This window comes from Macaca mulatta, chromosome 10, assembly GCF_049350105.2.
Source record: "Macaca mulatta isolate MMU2019108-1 chromosome 10, T2T-MMU8v2.0, whole genome shotgun sequence".
NCBI lineage: Eukaryota > Metazoa > Chordata > Mammalia > Primates > Cercopithecidae > Macaca > Macaca mulatta.
Window position 1 is genome coordinate 13,388,119 of NC_133415.1, and position 18,955 is coordinate 13,407,073.

An 18,955-nucleotide genomic window follows, 5' to 3' on the forward strand; every position below is an offset into this window, starting at 1 on the left:
GGGGTGGCCCACACTAATCCAGCCACAGCCCTGCCTACGGCGGGGCTGTTCTTGGAGGAGGGCAAGAGCTGCCCTTGCCCCTGGGGCGACTGTTGGCAGCCCCATGTGTCTAGCCCAGCAAGGCCTGGACACAGGGCAGGGCTGAGCGGTGCCCAGTGGGGACCACAGCGGGTAGGCCAGCTTCAGCCCAGCGGGAGGAGAACCTTCCAGGTGCACCATCTCGGGAGGTACCTCAGTCCTGCCAGAGCAGGTGTGAGCAGGAGCTGGTTGTGAGGGGACCATAGCTTGGAACAGGACCCCAAAAGATGGACTCTGAGGTCCCGCAGCCAAGAGCCAGGATTCTGGGTGAGCCTAGGTTTGTAGGTGGGCTCCCCAAAGTCCGGGAGCTTCTCACTGGGCTGGGGGTGCCCTGTCCCTGACGCCCGGTGACTTGACTCTGTCCATTGTTCCTTCTCGCTCCCCCATCTCCACACGTTTTTCCTCCCCTGGCCCTGGGGTCCAGAGCATCATGGAGCAGTTTAACCCCGCCCTGGAGAACCTGGTGTACCTGGGCAACAACTACCTGCGTGCCTTCCACGGTGAGTGCCTGTCCGGGCCACCCAGCACCAGCCCTGGGCCTCTGCTGTCCCCACCCCCAGGCCCCTCCCAGCTTCTCTGCACCCCACACCTGTTCATCCTCAGCCCTACACCCTCCTACCCACCACCCTCACCCTCACACCTCTGCGGCCAGAAAGGCCTTATGCACCCCCACTCTCCTGTGCCCACGCATCCCAGTCCACACCCAGCACCCCTCATTGCCCCCTCCTTCAGGTGCCTCCAGACACTCCCATGATATAGTAGCAGGCCCTGCAGGCCCACACAACCCCAGTGCAACCCCTGATACATTTCTAGGCATCACCTCGATGCCACCTGCTGAACCCACCCCTATACCAGTCCCACCTCTGCACCCAGACTCACACGGCAGCTGGCTTCCTCACTCTGACCGGCCACCATCCACACGCCCTACACTCACTCGGTCCCCACGCAAACCCTTGTACCGGTCTGCTTTGGCTGCTCATACCTGCCAATAGCACCCCTCTACCCACCAGCGCTGATCAACCCTGAACCTCAGGGCCACCCATTCCCCTGCTTCTTAGATGCTGTCCACGCCACCTCCCTGCCCCCAGCTCTCACCTTATGCCCCACACCTGAGCTTCACAGCTCAACTGGCCACACCCTCCTCGGGGGCACACACAGATGCCCACACCCCACCCAGGACAGACACAGTCCCTTCCGGATGAAAAGAGCCTCCAGAAGGGTGGGGCAGAGGCAGGGCTGGACCGGACCTGTCCCTCCTGGTCCATAGCTCTGTCTGAGGCAGCCGAGGTCTACTTCAGTGCCATCCAGAAGATTGGGGAGCGTGCCCTGCAGAGCCCCACATCGCAGATTCTGGGTGAGGCTCCCCCTCCATGGCAGACCCCATTCTTGGGCCCTCCTTTTGCACCCTTGCCCTTCCAGGATGCCCCGCGTCCCTGACACAGGCCTTGCAGCCCAAGGCCCAGAGCCAGACTCTCGTTCTGGGGCCCAGGCTCCCCCCCACCACTCCCTGCCGGGCTGCTTCCAGGCTGGGACACGCACGGCCTGGCTCCTAGAGAGCCGTATGGGAAGTTCCCGGACTTTGATCCTGAAATCCAGCCTCGGGCAGGCCCTCTGTTGGCTTTCAGCGGAAGAGGGTGGTGGGCGGGCGGGGCAGGCTTCCCCACACCAAAGCCACAGCTCCATCCATCCCTCCAGGGGAGATCTTGGTGCAGATGTCTGACACCCAGCGGCACCTGAACTCTGACCTGGAGGTGGTGGTGAGTATCAGACTCCAGGGCCTGAAGGGGTCACTCGAGGAAAGCGGGGTGCGTGCCAAGGAGAGGGCCCAGCCTACCAGATGCCCTTCCCAGGGGGGATGACCGTGGCTGCCCTTCCCAGCACCTGGCTCTGTGGGGCACGGTTTCTTGCAATAGTCGTTCAAGCTTTTAGCAGCCCTAGGAGGCTGGTGGCATTTCTGCCTGGATTTTATAGAGAAAGAAACTGAGTCTCAAAGAGCTAGTCATTGCCTGAGATGCCAGAGTGAGTGGAGGCCCAAGGAGGAGAAAGGCCCTTTCGCTGCGGCCCTCCTCACTGCAGCCGCCCAGGGAGCAGCCACGCGGACCTGACCATGTCACTCCCAGGAGCAGAATCATTCCACGGCCCCACTGCCCACAGAACTGAACGCAGGCTTCTCAGCAAGGGCTCCCACGCTCTGCTGACCCAGCAGCTTCTCCTGACACCCCAACACAGCCCAGCTCCCCGGAAGAGCCGGCCCTCTGCTGGTGTCCCCGCTGTGGGGCTGCTGCCCTGCTGTCCTCTTAGCCTACAGCCACCGGTCCCTTCCTCTGCTGCCCAGTTGAGAAGCAGCTGTCCCCTCCTTCCCAAAGCCTCCTCTGACTCCTGAGGCAGTTTCAGTCACCCCTCCCCCTGGACTCCCAACAGTCTGTTCGTAGCTCGTGGTGGCTTCAAAGCCCAGCTTCACCAGTGACTAGTTTTGTGACCTTGGATTCTGTGCCTCCGCTTACCTATCTGAGAAATGGACAGAATCATAGTAACTGCCTCCCAGGATTCTTGAGAGGATGAAGTGAATTAATAAGCATAAACTGTTTGCCCTGGCCCCCGCAAGGCCCCTGGGTACCTTAGCTATGAGAACTAGAAGTTAACTCGCCTGCCCCATCCCTCCCGAGACTGCGAGCTCCGCAAACGCTTCCTTCCGCTTCCTTCCTCTCTGTAGCTCCAGGGCCTGGCGCCAAGCAGGGCTTCAATGACACAGGGGAAAGAAAAGAGCCGAGGGAGGCCGGGCGCGGTGGCTCAAGCCTGTAATCCCAGCACTTTGGGAGGCCGAGACGGGCGGATCACGAGGTCAGGAGATCGAGACCATCCTGGCTGACACGGTGAAACCCCGTCTCTACTAAAAAATACAAAAAACTAGCCGGGCGAGGTGGCGGGCGCCTGTAGTCCCAGCTACTCAGGAGGCTGAGGCAGGAGAATGGCGTGAACCCGGGAGGCAGAGCTTGCAGTGAGCCGAGATCTGGCCACTGCACTCCAGCCTGGGCGGCAGAGCGAGACTCCATCTCAAAAAAAAAAAAAAAAAAAGAGCCGAGGAAGTGGGCTTGGCTAGATGGAGAGAAGAGAGGGCTTTCCAAGGGAACACAGCAGCAGGCTGCACACAGCCATGAGTGGGCAGTGGGCAGACGTGAGCCAGGGCTTGAGCGCGGGGGCTGAGTGGGAGAGGTGGGGTGGGGCCTAGTGGTGAGGCGCCTTGGAAGGTTCGGAAGGAAATTTCAGCTAATTGTTCTCCCTCCAATGTGTGAAGGGAACCCCTGGAAGTCAGGGTGCTCTTTGGAGGATACCATAAAATACTGGTCAGCTGGGCATGACGAACAGTCTTTTTTTTTTTTTTTTTTTTGAGATGGAGTCTCACTCTGTTGCCCAGGCTGGAGTGCAGTGTCGTGCTCTCAGCTCACTGCAACCTCCACCTCCCAGGTTCAAGCGATTCTCCTGCCTCAGCCTCCCAAGCAGCTGGGATTACAGGCACCTGCCATCATGCCTGCCTAATTTTTTCATTTTTTTTGTAGAGATGGGGTTTCACCATGTCAGCCAGGCTGGTCTTGAACTCCTGACCTCAAGTGATCTGCCCGCCTCGGCCTCCCAAAGTGCTGGGATTATAGGCATGAGCCACCGCGCCTGGTTGGGGAGCAATTTTTCTATTAGAAAATGCACATCCCACGCACACACAAGACCGTGCCCCAAGGCCCCTGGGCTCCGTGCACTCCGTGAGCACTTTAGGATGTCGCATTAAGCCCCTGCCACCCCCTTGGACGTGGGCACAGAAGTTATGGAGCCTGTGGGTTCCTGTCCTTGTGTTCAATGGCTGACCTTGTCACTTGTGGCACACCTGGGCTGGGCAGGGATGAGTATCACCCAGGCCCACTCAGTAAGGAGAGCTGCCCTCTCCAGGCAGTGGCACCTCGGTCGTGACAACTGGGCAGGTCCAGTGGCCAGAATCACACCAGACAGAACAGTGCCAGAGGCCACCCCCACCTGCAGCTCATTTACTTGATCCCTACTTACGACCCTGTGCCAGGCCCTGTGGGAGGCAGCGGGGATACAGCAGACAAAAACCCCTGCCATCCCAAGGAGGGAGCCAGAAATACCCACAGTGAGTAAGTGAATCGATACGTAACACGTTCCATGCAAAATATGCTAGGAGAAAAGTAGAGCAGGGACGGGATGTCTTTGGTGGGGGTGCAGCTTTTAACAGATGCTCAAGGAAAACATCACCAGAAAGGTGACATTGAAAAAGGCCTAAAGGGCCCGGCGCAGTGGCTCACGCTTATAATCCCAGTACTTTGGGAGGCCGAGACGGACGGATCACCTGAGGTCAGGGGTTCGAGACCAACCTGGACAACATGGTGAAACCTTGTCTCTACTAAAAATACAAAAAAATTAGCCGGGCATGTGGTGGCGGGTGCCTGTAGTCCCAGCTACTCGGGAGGCTGAAGCAGGAGAATCGCTTGAACCTGGGAGGCGGCGCTTGCAGTGAGCCGAGATCGCGCCACAGCACTCCAGCCTGGGTGACAGTGAGACTCTGTCTCAAAAAAAAAAAAGAAAAAGAAAAAGGGCTGAAGGAGGTAAGGGCATTAGCCAGGGAGACCTCTGGGGGAAGGGCATTCTGGACAGAAGGGACAGCGCATGGAAAGGCCGAAGGCTGCAGTAGAGGGCGAGTGTGAGATAAACAGCCGGCAGGACTGTGGTCCTTCCCTGACCCTGCAGGCCCCGGCAGGACTGTGGTCCTTCCTCTCAGTGAAAGGGACACCATGGGAGGGTCTTGAGCCAAGGAGGGACAGGATCTGACTTAAAAATTTTATTTTAATGTTTTTTATTGTAAACTAAAACACAGACACAGAAAATCTTGCTGAACAGATTAGAGCCGAATGAATCATTATTAGGCAAACAGACCTGAAACTACCATGCAGAACTTTGCCAGCCTCCCCAGAAGCCCCTTCAGGTGCCCCCGTCAAAACCACAGCCTCTCCCTCCCTCTAAAAGTGGCCACTGGTCTGAGGTCACATTTCCTTGTGTTCCTTTGTAGCTTATCACTCTACCTTACAGCCTGAGACACTAGAATTTGGTTTTACTCTTAAAAAAAAATTTTTTTTTGACCGGGTGTGGTGACTCATGCCTGTAATCCCAGCACTTTGAGAGGCCAAGGCGGGCGGATCACGAGGTCAGAAGATCGAGACCATCCTGGCTAACACAGTGAAACCCCCTCTCTATTAAAAATACAAAAAATTAGCCGGGCGTGGTGGCGGGCGCCTGTAGTCCCAGCTACTCGGGAGGCTGAGGCAGGAGAATGGCGTGAACCTGGGAGGCAGAGCTTACAGTGAGCCAAGATGGCGCCACTGCACTCCAGCCAGGGCAAAAGAGCGAGACTCTATCTCAAAAAAAAAAAAAAAAATGAGTCTCTTTGAACCTATGAGTTCCCCTTCCATCTGTTTCTTTTCCTTACACTTTGTCTGTTGGAGACCCTGGGACCGTCTGCCCTGACTTTCCTATAGTCTGGAAGTTGCTGATGGTGCTCTCCTGGTATGTTCAGCTGCTTTCTCTGTCCTCTGGATCCGGAGGCTTGATCAGACTCCAGTGCCATGCCCTTGGCAAGACCAGAGGGGCTGCTGAGTTCTTCCACCAGGAGGCATCGCTGTGTCCAGATCTGCCTGGCATCACAGGATACGCACCACTGTTCTTCTGATGCCCTTTCAGAACATTCTTAGCTAGGATGCTTCCAGAAAGAGACGCTTCCCCTTATCCGTTGTTATTACCCACTGGCACGTTTCATATGGGGAGGGCAGGAGAAAGGTTTCATTCATTCCCTTTATTCATCACGTTCCAAGATAATGAATCTGTGCCCTGTCATCCTCTGAAGATGAAGTCACCAATTAATTTTATGTTTTAACTAGCACCATTATGTAGTACTTTTATTTATTATAATCAATATCATAGATTTAAACTCATCTGACCTATTTCAATGGTTGGCAATTATTATCTTTATTGAGGTTGAAAATGTCCTATTTTTGGCCAGTGGAAGCTGCTGCTGCCTTTTTTTTTTTTTTTTTTTTTTTTTTTTTGACATGGAGTCTCGCCCTGTCGCCGAGGCTGGAGTACAGTGGCGCGATCTCGGCTCACTGCAACCTCCGCCTCCCAGGTTCAAGCAATTCTCCAGCCTCAGCCTTCCCGTGTAGCTGGGACTACAGGTATGCACCACTGCATCTGGCTAATTTTCATATTTCTAGTAAAGATGGGGTTTCACCATGTTGGCCAGGCTGATCTTGAACTCCTAACCTCAGATGATTTGCCCAGCTCAGCCTCCCAAAGTTCTGGGATTACAGGCATGAGCCACCGCACCTGGCCAGTGGAAGCCTCTTTAATCTGCCTCCTGAGTCCTTGCTGTCTGCCTGACAAGAGGTTCTAGGCTTATCTGCTACTTGTGCTGTGTGAGACGTGGAATCAGCTATTTCTTCATGAAGCCCTGTTTTTACTTTTTGTTTTTAGTGGCAAGTGGTATTTCAAAACCATAATCTGAATACTAGGGGTGCTCATTGCCTCCGGGTTGATCTTTGTTTCTAGGCTTTTTTGGTGGCTGTGCAATGCATAGATTGATACATATTTATATGCAATGTGTGTGTACACACATATAACACATATTCTGTCACTTTATTTCTGTTGCTGCTGCACAAATTAATTTTATTTATTTATTTATTTATTTATTTATTTATTTATTTCCAGAGACAGGGTCTCACTCTGTCACCCAGGCTGAAGTGCAGTGGCACAATCATATAGCTCATTGCAGCCTCCAACTCCTGGGCTCAAATGATCTTCCTGCCTCAGCCTCCCAAGTAGCTGGGACTATAGGCAAATGCCACCGTGCCTGGCTAATTTTTTAACTCTTTTTATAGAGATGAGGTCTCACTATGTTGCCCAGGCTGGTCTTGAACTCCTGGCCTCAAGAAATCTTTGCATCCGGGCCTCCCAAAGTGCTAGGATCACTTTTAGACCATTGATTCTTTTTTTTTTTTTTTTTTCTGTTTCGTGGGGCTTTCTGGTGTGTTTTGGTTGTCAGTAGGAATGTTACTCTCTTCCATATTCTCTTTTTTCTAATAATAACTTTCTATTGGATTTCACCTCAGAGATTTTCTGTGGAAAAGTAGGTTTTTTTCTGAAATTGTAGAAGGAACACAGTCAAGACAGCTTTTCTCACTTCGCAAGATCTCTTTCTGTTGTTCTTATGTAGTTTTCCAAAAATATGGCAGCTTCCTTTCTGTGGTTTCCTGGTTCTGTTCATGCTCTTACTTCTGTTAGACTTTCTCTTTCCTTTTGTGTCTGTTGTCCTTGTTCCTGATTTTGATCCCCCTCACCGCATATTCTCCTCCACGTGGGCCCTGTCTGGATGGGAGCCTGACTGGTCAGTTTCAAGACTTCCTAGAGGCTTGACTACTCCAGCCCCTTCAGACCAGGGACCTCTTGCCTTCACCCTCTGGACTCACAAACTCCTTGGAGTTTCAGCTACTGTTCTCAGACTGGCCTACTGAGCTTCCCATGACCATCTGCTGACCATGTTGGGGTGCGCCTGTGCTCAGGTCCCTCGACACCCAGCTACCTCCCACTGCTCCATCCACGTGGATGCTGGTCACACTGGCTTCACAGCTGGTGCTGATTTGTGTTTGGGGGATTGTAGAGATATACAGTCACCTAATTTTGTTCTGAATATTGTCTTGAGTTTCTTTATTTTTTTCTTTTGGTGGTTTTTTTGTTTTGTTTTGTTTTGTTTTGTTTGTTTTTTGAGATGGAGTCTTGCTCTGTCGCCCAGGCTGGAGTACAATGGCTCCATCTCAGCTCACTGCAACCTCTGCCTCCCGGGTTCAAGCTATTCTCCTGCCTCAGCCTACTGAATAGCTGGGATTATAGGCATGTGCCACCATGCCTGGCTAATTTATGTACTTTTAGTAGAGATGGGGTTTCACTATGTTGGCCAGGCTGGTGTTGAACTCCTGATCTCAGGTGATTCACACACCTTGGCCTCTCAAAGTGCTGTGATTACGGGCATGAGCCACTGTGCCTGGCCTTTTTTTTTTTTTGGTAGAGACAGCATCTCACTATGTTGCCCAGGCTGGTCTGGAACTCTTGGGATCGAGCAATCCGCCCACCTCAGCCTCCCAAAGTGCTGGAATTACAGGTGTGAGCCACCGCGCCCGGCTCATCTTGAGGTTTTTATTTTGCTGTCTGGTTTCTCCATTCATTTTTAGGAGAAGATGAAGGAAGGTTTCGAAACTACATTTCATTTCCACCATCATCCCAGAGCCTGAGGTTTTTTTTTTTCTATTGAGGTAAAATTTACATACAATAAGATAAAGTTCCTAAATATCTGAAGTGTTAAGTTCAACAGATTTTGACAATTGTATGCCCTGTGTGGCCACCATGTTAAACAGGATTTATTTAGAATGTTTCCATCAACCCAGAAAGTTCTTATGTCCCTTTTGTCAGTCTCGCCCCCTAGGGGCAAAGGCTTTCTGACTTCTATCTCTACAGATTAATTTTGGCTGTTCTAGAACTTCACTTGAGTGGAATTGTACCCTGTGTATTCTCTTGTGTCTAGCTTCTTTCACTCAGCATAGCGTCTGTAAGATTAACTCATGTTGTTGCATTGTATGAATCTGTTTGTTTCACTATCAAGGAATACCTGAGACTGGATAATTTATAAGGAAAAGAGGCATATTTTGGCTCATGATTCTGCAAACTGTACAAGCACGGTACCAACATCTGCTTAGCTTCTCATGAGGACCTCAGGAAGCTTACACTCACGGCAGAAGGTGAAGGGGTAACAGGTGCGTCACATGGCAAGACAGCAAGAGAGCGAGCGGGGAGTATTTATTTATTTATTTATTTATTTTTGAGACAGAGTCCCACTCTGTTGCCCAGGCTGGCATGTAGTGGTGTGATCTTGGCTCACTGCAACCGCCACCTGCTAGGGTTCAAGCGATTCTCCTGCCTCAGCCTCCTGAGTAGCTGGGATTACAGGCCCCTGCCACCACACCTGGCTAATTTTTATATTTTTAGTAGAGATGGGGTTTCACCATCTTGGCCAGGCTGGTCTTGAACTCCTGACCTAGTGATCCACCCACCTCAGCCTTCCAAAGTGCTGGGATTACAGGCTTGAGCCACCGCGCCCGGCCTCTTTCTTTTCCTTTCCTTTCCTTTCTCCTTTGCTTTTTCCTTTCCTTTTCCTCTTCTTCCTTTCTTTCTTTCTTGATGGAGTTTCGCTCTTGTTGTCCACGCTGGAGTACAGTGGCGTGATCTTGGCTCACTGCAACCTCCACCTCCCAGGTTCAAGCAACTCTCCTGCCTCAGCCTCCTGAGTAGCTGGGATTACAAGCACCCACCACCATGCCCGCAATTTTTTTTTATTTTTAGTAGAGATGGGATTTCACCATGTTGGCCGGGCTGGTCTCCAACTCTTGACCTCAGGTGATCCACCCGTCTTGGCCTCCCAAAGTGCTGGGATAACAGGTGTGAGCCACCATGCCCGGCCACGAGGCTCTTTTTAAACAACCAGATCTTGCATGAACTTATTACTACAGGGAGGCCACCAAGCCATTCATGAGGGATCCGCCCCCATGATTCAAACACCTCCCACCAGGCCCCACCTCCTACACTGGGGATTACATTTCCGTATGAGACTGGAGGGGACACAGATCCAATCCGTATCATGGGTGTATTAATACTTTTTTCTGTTTTATTGCTTAGGATCCCATTGTATGAAAATCCCACAATGTGTCTGTCCATTCTGTTGATAGTCATTTGGGTCGTTTCCAGTTGAAGGCTATTATGGAGCTATTATGAATAAGGCGGCTGTGAACATTCTTGTACGAGTCTTTTTATGGATATATGTTTTCATTTCTGTTGCACAAATACCTAGGAGTGGAATTTGTCGGGCATGGCATTGACATGTGTTTATTAGAGTTCTCCAGTGTTCTTGTGCTATTCTGCATTCCGCCAGCAATGAATGAAAATTGCTGTCATTCTAAATTCGTGCCAGTGTTCAGCGTCGTCCGTCTGTTTTATTTTAGTCATTCTCGTGGGTATGGAGTGGCGTCTCACTGTGGTTTTGTTCTGATGTCCCTGATGACTAATGACTTTTAATGTGCTTACTGGACATTTGTGCATCTTCTTCCTTAAGATGTTGGTTTAGTCTTTTACTCATTTTTTATTGGGGTATACTTAGTGTTGAATTCTTTATATAGTTAAGATACGAGTCCTTTGTCAGGAGATGTATGGGAAATGTATTTTTTTCCATCTGTAGCTTGCCTATTCATTTTCTTAATACTGTCTGTCTTTGATGAGCATAAATTATAAATTTTTATAGCCAGGCATGGCAGCGCATACCTATAGTCTTAGCTACTTAGGAGATTGAGGTGGGAGGATCACTTGAACCCAGGAGTTCAAGGCTGAGGTTCAAGTGCAGTGGATCGCACCACTGCACTCCATTCTGGGTGAGGGAGCAAGACACTGTCTTTTTTTGTTTGTTTGTTCGTTTTGAGACGGAGTCTCGCTCTGTCGCCCAGGCTGGAGTGCAGTGGCCGGATCTCAGCTCACTGCAAGCTCTGCCTCCCGGGTTCACGCCATTCTCCAGCCTCAGCCTCCCGAGTAGCTAGGACTACAGGTGCCCGCCACCACGCCAGGCTAATTTTTTGTGTGTTTTAGTAGAGATGGGGTTTCACCGTGTTAGCCAGGATGGTCTCGATCTCCTGACCTCGTGATCCCGGCCCTAAGACACTGTTTCTAAAAATATAAATAAATAAATACATAAATACTTATGAAGCCCAATTTTGCAATTTTTGTGCTTTTTTTTGTTTTGTTCTTTTGCAATGGTTTGTGCTTGTGTCCTATCAAAGAAATCTTTACCTACCCCTTGGCACAGATATTCTCCTAAGTTTTCTTCTAGAAACTCTATATTATGGACTTTATATTTATTTCTATGATTTGTCTTAAATTTATTTTTGTGTATTGAGATGGAGTTTAATTTTCCCTGGATGGATATTCAGTTATTCCCACATCATTTTAAAAACACTTCCCAGCCGGACACGGTGGCTCACTCCTGTAATCCCAGCACTTTGGGAGGCCAAGATGGGTGGATCACGAGGTCAGGAGATCGAGACCATCCTGGCTAACACGGTGAAACCCCGTCTCTACTAAAAATAAAAATTAGCCGGGTGTGGTGGTGGGCGCCTGTAGTCCCAAGCTACTCGGGAGGCTGAGGCGGGAGAATGGGGAGAACCCGGGAGGCAGAGTTTGCGGTGAGCCAACATCACGCCACTGCACTCCAGCCTGGAGACAGCGAGACTCCATCTCAAAAAACAAACAAACAAACAAACAAAAAAACACTTCCCTTGACTCACTGAAATGACTTGGTATCTTGGTCAAAAATTGATTTTGGGCCAGGCGCGGTGGCTCATGCCTGTAATCCCAGCACTTTGGGGGGCCAAGGCAGGTGGAACACCTGAGGTCAGGAGTTTGAGACCAGCCTGACCAATATGGTGAAATCCCATCTCTACTAAAAATACACAAATTAGCTGTGTGTGGTGGTGTGTGCCTGTAGTCCCAGCTACTCAGGAGGCTGATACAGGAGAATTGCTTGAATACGCGAGGCGGAGGTTGCAGTGAGCTGAGATCGTACCACTGTACTCTAGCCTGGGCGACAGAGCAAGACTGTCTCAAAAAAAAAAAAAAAAAATTGACTTTGCATATATGTGTGGGTTTGTTTCTGGACTCCGTTCCATTGGTATGTGTTTCTGTCCTTATGCCAATATCACACCGTATCAATTACTGTAGCTTTATAGTAAGTACTGAAATCAAGTAGCCTAAGTACTTTGTCCTTTTTCAAAATTATTTTGCCTATTCGAATTCTTTGCATTTTATCTAAATTATAGAATCAATCATCTTGCCTTTGAGAAAGGCTTCTGGAATTTTGATAGAGTTGCATTAATCTGTAAATCAATGGTCGTCTTACCAATATCGAGTCTTCCAGATCCATGAATATGGTATATCTCTCCATTTATTTATCTCTCCATTTATTTATTTTTCTTAGCAATGTTTTGTCATTTTCAGCAAATGATATTTGCGGAGGTGGCAAAAGGATTCCTCAAGAGTTACTGGAGGCTGGGCACAGTGGCTCACACCTATAATCACAGCACTTTGGGAGGCTGAGGTGAACAAATGGCTTGAGGTCAGGAGTTTTAGAGCAGCCTGGCCAACATGGAGAAACCCCATCCCTACTAAAAATAGAAAAATTAGCCAGATGTGGTGGCACACACCTGTAATCCCAGCTGCTCAGGTGGCCAAGGTGTGAGAATCACTTGAACCTGGGAGGCAGAGGTTGCAGTGAGCTGAGATAGCACCATTACACTCCAGCTCGGGCAACAGAGAAAGATGCTGTCTCAATTAAAAAAAAAAAAAAAATGGAGTCCCTCTGTCCATAGAGCTTGCAGTGCATGGCTGAGACCACAGAATCTGCTGTCAGCTTTCTATACTTCTGTACGGAGGCATACACAGGACCCTCTAATGAAGCATGCGCCCCAGGGAGTGGAGACGGAGAGGGCAGTCTCTATCTAATGAATTCCTCAGCCTGCTCTGTGGTTGGTGACTTTCTCTGTCAGAAGCCACCTGCCAACAGACTATTCTCTACCTGTAATGGACACAGCAAGAGCTCAAACTTCACTTCCATTGTCAACCTCTTTTTTTTTTTTTTTTTTTTTTTTCTGAGATGGAGTCTCACTCTGTTGCCCAGGCTGGAGTGCAGTGGCGTGATCTTGGCTCACTGCAACCTCCACCTCAGTGGTGCGATCTCAGCTCACTGCAACCTCCACCTCCTGGGTTCAAGCGATTGTCCTGCCTCAGCCTCCCAAGTAGCTGGGATTATAGGCATGCACCACCACGCTGGGCTAATTTTTATATTTTTAGTAGAGACGGGGTTTTGCCTTATTGGCCAGGCTGGTCTTGAACTGACCTCAAGTGATCCTCCCACCTTAGCCTCCCAAAGTGCTGGGACTACAGGCATGAGTCATCACACCTGGCCCATTGTCAGCCTCTTGATGGACCCATTTCTTCAGGAGCTTGGCATCCTTTCCATTAACCCAGTGATGCCTGGGACCTACCAGCTGGGGGCATCCTGGGTCTGTGTCCTCTGCTTCATTGGCGATCACAGCCAAACCATGACAACAGGAAGAGCTATGATATGGCTGTCCTGCTGAAGCGCACATTGCCACCACGTACCTTTGTTCACACATGACTGGAAGCAGAAGCAGCACCATGCCATGATACAGGACTCAGCTTGTTCCTAAGTGATTTTTCCTGGGCAAGAGGAAGGGAGTGGGGCAAAGAGAGTTAGCAGGAAAGGAGAGAGCCCCCGCTTGTCTGCTGAGCTGACAGCAGGAGCTCTTCAGGCTGCATTTGAAGGATACCTTAGAAGAGCTCCTGCACCCAGGCCTTTTGGGGAGAGCCTGCCCCATCTCCCAGGGCTCTCAGGGCAGGTTGTGACAGCCTCACTGGCTAGGCTCTGCTTCCTCCAGCATCACCTGTGTCCTTGTTGCCTCTGCAGACCAGTCCTACTGTAACTGAGTGTTCTCTGCAGGTCTGTACTTTGAGTCTATGCATTTAAAGTGTTTTCCGTGACTTTTGGTGTGGTTCAAGTCAGTCTCTCCAGGTGCCATTCACCATCTTTATAAGTGCTCTGGTTACAAGGTTGCCTGGGTTTTGAGGGTCTGCCCCAAGCCCTGTTGTTTATATTGTGCATTTTTGCAGAAGGTGGGGATTTTCAGGGACATGTGGATTCTGATTGACAGAAAGCTGGGACTATCTCTTTACAAGCGAGGTCACAATTTTTTTTCTTTTTTTTGAGATGGAGTTTTGTTCTTTTATAAGGGCACAATCTTGGCTCACTGCAACCTCTGCCTCCCAGTTCAAGCAATTCATCTGCCTCAGCCTCCCCAGTAGCTGGGATTACTGGCAGCCACCACCATGCCCAGCTAATTTTTGTATTTTTAGTAGAGACGGGGTTTCAGCATGTTAGCTAGGCTGGTCACGAACTCCTGAACTCAAGTGATCTGCCTGCCTCGGCCTCCCAAAGTGCTGGGATTACAGGCATGAGCCACCGTGCCCGGCCTGAGGTCACAAAATTTAAGGAGGCGGCGCTGTGACGTTCATACTAGCGAACGCTTCCTTTTGATTGGATCCAGCAGAAAGCGGCCCCCTGTCAAGTAGAAGCATCTACCTGGCATTTCTATAACAATGCATGTTTCTGTTTACTGTTCTGTCATTCTGCAAACCTGAGTGCTACTTCCTTCTTGGTGCTGACACCCTTCTGTACACACGCACTGGCAGCCATAGCTCAGGGTTTTGGTACCAAAGAGGCACCCTCAAGCTCCCTTGCAGACCAGTGGGCACCAAAGTTTGGGAAACAACTGTGGGAGGAAACCTTAAACTTTGGAAAATTTATTATGTAGTGATTTTTTTCTGCATACTGGGAGGAGACTGCCAGCATTCCCTAGCCCCACGGGATGGTGTGAGGACACCTAGGGCAGGAGGAAGGACCCACTGTGTGAAAAGGGTGTGTGGACAGAGGCTGCGCAGAGGCGGGAGGGCCTCCAGAGGAGGAGGTTTCTGCGGGGCTGGGGAAGCGCCTCTTGTGCCCCATGGAGCCTGAACCCTCTTGCAGCTGGAAGGGTTTAGGTCCAACTCCTCAACAACATGGAGTGACTCAGAGAAAGCCGATAGAGAATACAGAATATAGGAGAATACAGGGCACCACATGGGCCCACAGAATTGAAGCTCATCAAGCTCTCAGAGAGCAGCTGGTTAAGCCTTTCCTTTTTTTTTTTTTTTTTTTTTTCTTTTTTCTTTTGAGACAGAGTCTCACTCTGTCACCCAGGCTGGAGTACAGTGGTGTGATCTCAGCTCACTGCAACCTCTGTCTCCTGGGTTCAAGCGATTCTCCTGCCTCAGCCTCCCGAGTAGCTGGGACTACAGGCATGCACCACCACACCCAGCTAATTTTTGCATTTTTAGTACAGATGGAGTTTCACTATGTTGGCCAGGCTGGTCTCGAACTCCTGGGCTCAGGTGATCCACCCACCTCAGCCTCCCAAAGTGCTGGGATTACAGGCGTGAGCCACCATGCCCAGCCTGGTCAAGCCTTTCCTGTTACAGATGGGGCAACTGAGGTCCAGAGATGGGTGGCAACTTGTCCAAAGTCACAAAGCAAATAAGAGGCAGAACTAGAATGAGGACGAAGCTTCTGAGCCTGAACCCAGCAGCCTTTCCTGTCCTCCCCTGGTGGCCAGACATCCACTTGTCATGGGAACCTGTCACCTCTCAGGCCCATCTGAGACCTCAACAGCTTCTGAGTGTTTTTGCTGGGCTGTGCCCTGCCCATGGTGCTGAGGACACAGAGGTGAGCCATGGCCATAACAGCTCCGAGGGGCTATGCATGGGGGCCTGGCCATAAATTCTGTATACAACTGGAGGAATGGACAACGAAGGAACAAAATGTGCACGCATTCCAGAAACAAAACAAAGGAGCAATGGATTCTGCTTGGGGGAGTCAGGAAGACAGGAAGCTGGCATTGGAAGATAGAGAGGAAATTCCAGGCAGAGGGAATGACATCATCAAAGTACAAACTAAGAATAAGACAAAAAATAAGAACCAGAAGACTCTGACACACTTATCAAGGGTTCGTTTCCAGCCAGCACTGCAGTAAACATTGTGAATGTTTCACCATTTCATCCTCCCTCCAGCCAGGTGCTCTTCTTGTCTCCGTTTCTCTGACAGGTGGGCAGGTGCCTGGTGTACTAGAAGCATGGTGGGCAGGCTGTTACACAGAAAGTGCAAGGGGGTGCTGGGGCCTGGGAACAGTAGGGGGGCCTTGATCACCCTCACCCTGCACTCTGCTCAGGTGCAGACATTCCATGGAGACCTGCTGCAGCACATGGAGAAGAACACCAAGCTGGACATGCAGTTCATCAAAGTGAGTCTGGCCTCCCCACTCGGCCCCAACCCATCGTAGGCAGGACCCCCTCTCCCATTTGACAGGTGGGCACACACAGGCCAGTGCTGAGCATTGACTGGGCCCCAGATTATCCATGTTCCCAGCTGAGCCCCGAGTCTCCAAACTTCCAGGGTCCTGATCTCTGTAAGGGGTGTCTTGAGCTCTCTGATGTGAGGGGATTCTCCCTCCCCAACTCCACCCTACTCCAGGACAGCCGCCAGCACTATGAGCTCGAGTACCGCCACCGAGCGGCCAACCTGGAGAAGTGCATGTCTGAGCTGTGGCGCATGGAGCGCAAGAGAGACAAGAATGTGCGGGAGATGAAGGTGCGAGGGCCGGGAAGCGGGGATGAGGCGGCAAAGGCGGGTGGGCAGACCTTGGGGCGAGACCGGGCCCTGGGAACCCCGAACACCTCCCTGAGCTCCCCCACCGAGCACCAGCACAACTGTGATGAGCGTGGCTGGGGAGGTCAGCCAGCCCCTGGTGGGGTGGGCGTCACTAGCTCCCAGGGCCGCGCCCAGCACCGCCCCTTGCCCTGTGGCTTCCTGGCCTTCCCCAGAATCCCCGGGCTTCTCCTGCAACCCCATCCCACCTCCCCCGTCTCCTACTTCACCGAGAAAATTGCTCGCTTGGACATGGTGCCAAAGCTGTCATCCACCAGCTGCCCATCCTCCTCCCCTCCCTCCTGCCAGGCAGAGGTATCCCGCCCCGCTAAGTCCATTTCCCCCTCCTGAGCCTGGGGCCCCATCCCTGGCCTCTATCTCCAAGATCCAAACCCTCTACCTCCCTTCCCGTCTCTTCTTCTGGCTCCTGGCTCCTTTAAGTGAGCTCATGCCTCCCCTCCTCAGAACCTTCCCCCTAAATAGGGGCTATTAACCTACTCATTCACATTCTCATTAAACCCGTCACCCTGCTCTCCTCCCCCAGCCCGTGCTTGGGCTTGTGCTGGGTGCCAGGGACAAAGCGAGGGCTCAGACACCAGCCCTGCTTGTGAGAAGCACCCCCCGGGCGAGGGGGACGCACGGCCCAGACTCATAACAAGGCTGCCGATGAGGGGGCAGGCTTAGGAGCTAGGGTGGGCTGGGTGATGGGGGGTGGGCTTGGGGAGGCGCAGTCAGGAAGGACAGGGGGCTTGAACAGCTGGCGCCTGTGGGCGAGCTGGGATGGGATGAGACACACCCACGGCCCCCAGCCAGAACTCCCATTCCCCCCAGGAGAGTGTGAACCGGCTGCACGCCCAGATGCAGGCCTTCGTGTCTGAGAGTCAGCGGGCGGCTGAACTGGAAGAGAAGCGGCGCTATCGCTTCCTGGCAGAGAAGCACCTGCTACTTTCCAACACCTTCCTGCAGTTCTTCGGCCGGGTGAGCTGAACTGGGGGACAGCAGGCGGGGCGCTTCTAGGAGCTGCCCCCGCCCTGAGTGGCCGTACACAGCGACGTCCCTGCCTTCTTCCCTCTTCCCTCCCTTCCTGCCTCTTCCCTCCCTTCCTGCCTCTTCCCTCCCTTCCTGCCTCTTCCCTCCCTTCCTGCCTGCCTGTAGAAATTCATTTTATTTTGCTCTCTCCATCCATTTCTTTCTTTGTTTCTGGGTTTGCTTGTATCACTGTACATTCACTCATTTATTCACTCGTGATATTGTTTGTTTTTAATGCATTCACTAATTCATGCATTTATTTATTCATGTGTGCACCATTTTTTCATTCCTGCTTGTATATTTTCACAATTCACAAATTCATTAATTGATAGGTTTGTTCAGTTATTGTCTATTAATTTTCTCTTATTTATTTATTTATTTATTTATTTATTTATTGAGACAGCGTTTCACTGTTGTCCCCCAGGCTGCAGTGCAATGGCGCAATCTTGGCTAACAGCAACCTCCGCCTCCCGGGTTCAAGCGATTCTCCTGCCTCAGCCTCCCGAGTAGCTGGGACTAAGGCATGCGCCACCACGCCTGGCTAATTTTTGTATTTTTAGTAGAGACGGGGTCTCGCCATGTTGGCCAGGCTGGTCTCAAACTCCTGACCTCAAGTTATCTGCCTGCCTCAGCCTCCCAAAGTGCTGGGATTACAGGCGTGAGCCACCGTACCCAGCCATTTTATAATAATATTTAAATCCTCTACCCTCTTGCCCCGTTCTGCCTGCTAGACCAGTCAGACTCGCTCGTTTCTCACTGAATTTCTAATAGATTTCACTTTCTGAATTGAGCTGCCATGTTGTTTGGTGCTGTTTTGGTTATAACTATTCTACCTTCTTTGTAAATATTGCCATTTATGTACGTAATGTCTCTCTTAATCAAGTTTGGTGCTTTCAATTCTCCCTTGTCTGATATTAATACTGCTCTTTCTACTTTCTCTTCTCTTTGCTTATCTCTTTGTATGTTAAGTAAACTTTCTGTTACTGACATATAGCTGACTTTGAGCTTTTGACCAGTCTTAGAGTCTGCCTGTGTCTTCTAATAGAAAAGGAATTCAGCCCATTCCCCTTTAACATAACAATGAATATACCTGGGTTTTATTCCTTCTAGATAACTTGAGCTAACTGTAATTATTTTGTCATTTCCTCTTTTTCTCTCATGTTATTTCTTGTCAGTTTGGTTATTATACTATATATTTCCCCTTTCCCTTTATTAATTTAGAAATTGCACTATTTGACCGGGCGCGGTGGCTCAAGCCTGTAATCCCGGCACTTACAGGATGTCTCGTAAAGACGGGCGGATCACGAGGTCAGGAGATCGAGACCATCCTGGCTAACACGGTGAAACCCCGTCTCTACTAAAAAATACAAAAAATCAGCCGGGTGTGGT

At 50.7% G+C, this 18,955-nt stretch overlaps 1 protein-coding gene across 5 annotated transcripts in view; it reads left to right on the forward strand.

The window, feature by feature from the left end:
* Nucleotides 1-18,955, forward strand: part of BAIAP2L2 (BAR/IMD domain containing adaptor protein 2 like 2) — a 30,471-nt gene that overhangs the window by 843 nt on the left and 10,673 nt on the right. Inside the window, exons 2-8 of one of the 5 annotated variants that reach the window (XM_077949710.1) lie at nucleotides 251-345; nucleotides 503-578; nucleotides 1,346-1,432; nucleotides 1,774-1,835; nucleotides 16,062-16,133; nucleotides 16,364-16,480; nucleotides 17,369-17,515. In XM_077949710.1, coding sequence (XP_077805836.1) covers nucleotides 509-578; nucleotides 1,346-1,432; nucleotides 1,774-1,835; nucleotides 16,062-16,133; nucleotides 16,364-16,480; nucleotides 17,369-17,515 — 555 coding nt within the window. In that variant the 5' untranslated portion in view covers nucleotides 251-345; nucleotides 503-508. Of the gene's footprint in view, nucleotides 1-250; nucleotides 346-502; nucleotides 579-1,345; nucleotides 1,433-1,773; nucleotides 1,836-15,871; nucleotides 15,938-16,061; nucleotides 16,134-16,363; nucleotides 16,481-17,368; nucleotides 17,516-18,955 lie in introns of those variants that run through there. The other 4 variants (XM_001092417.5, XM_077949711.1, XM_028827721.2 and 1 more) reach the window with 4 other exon arrangements.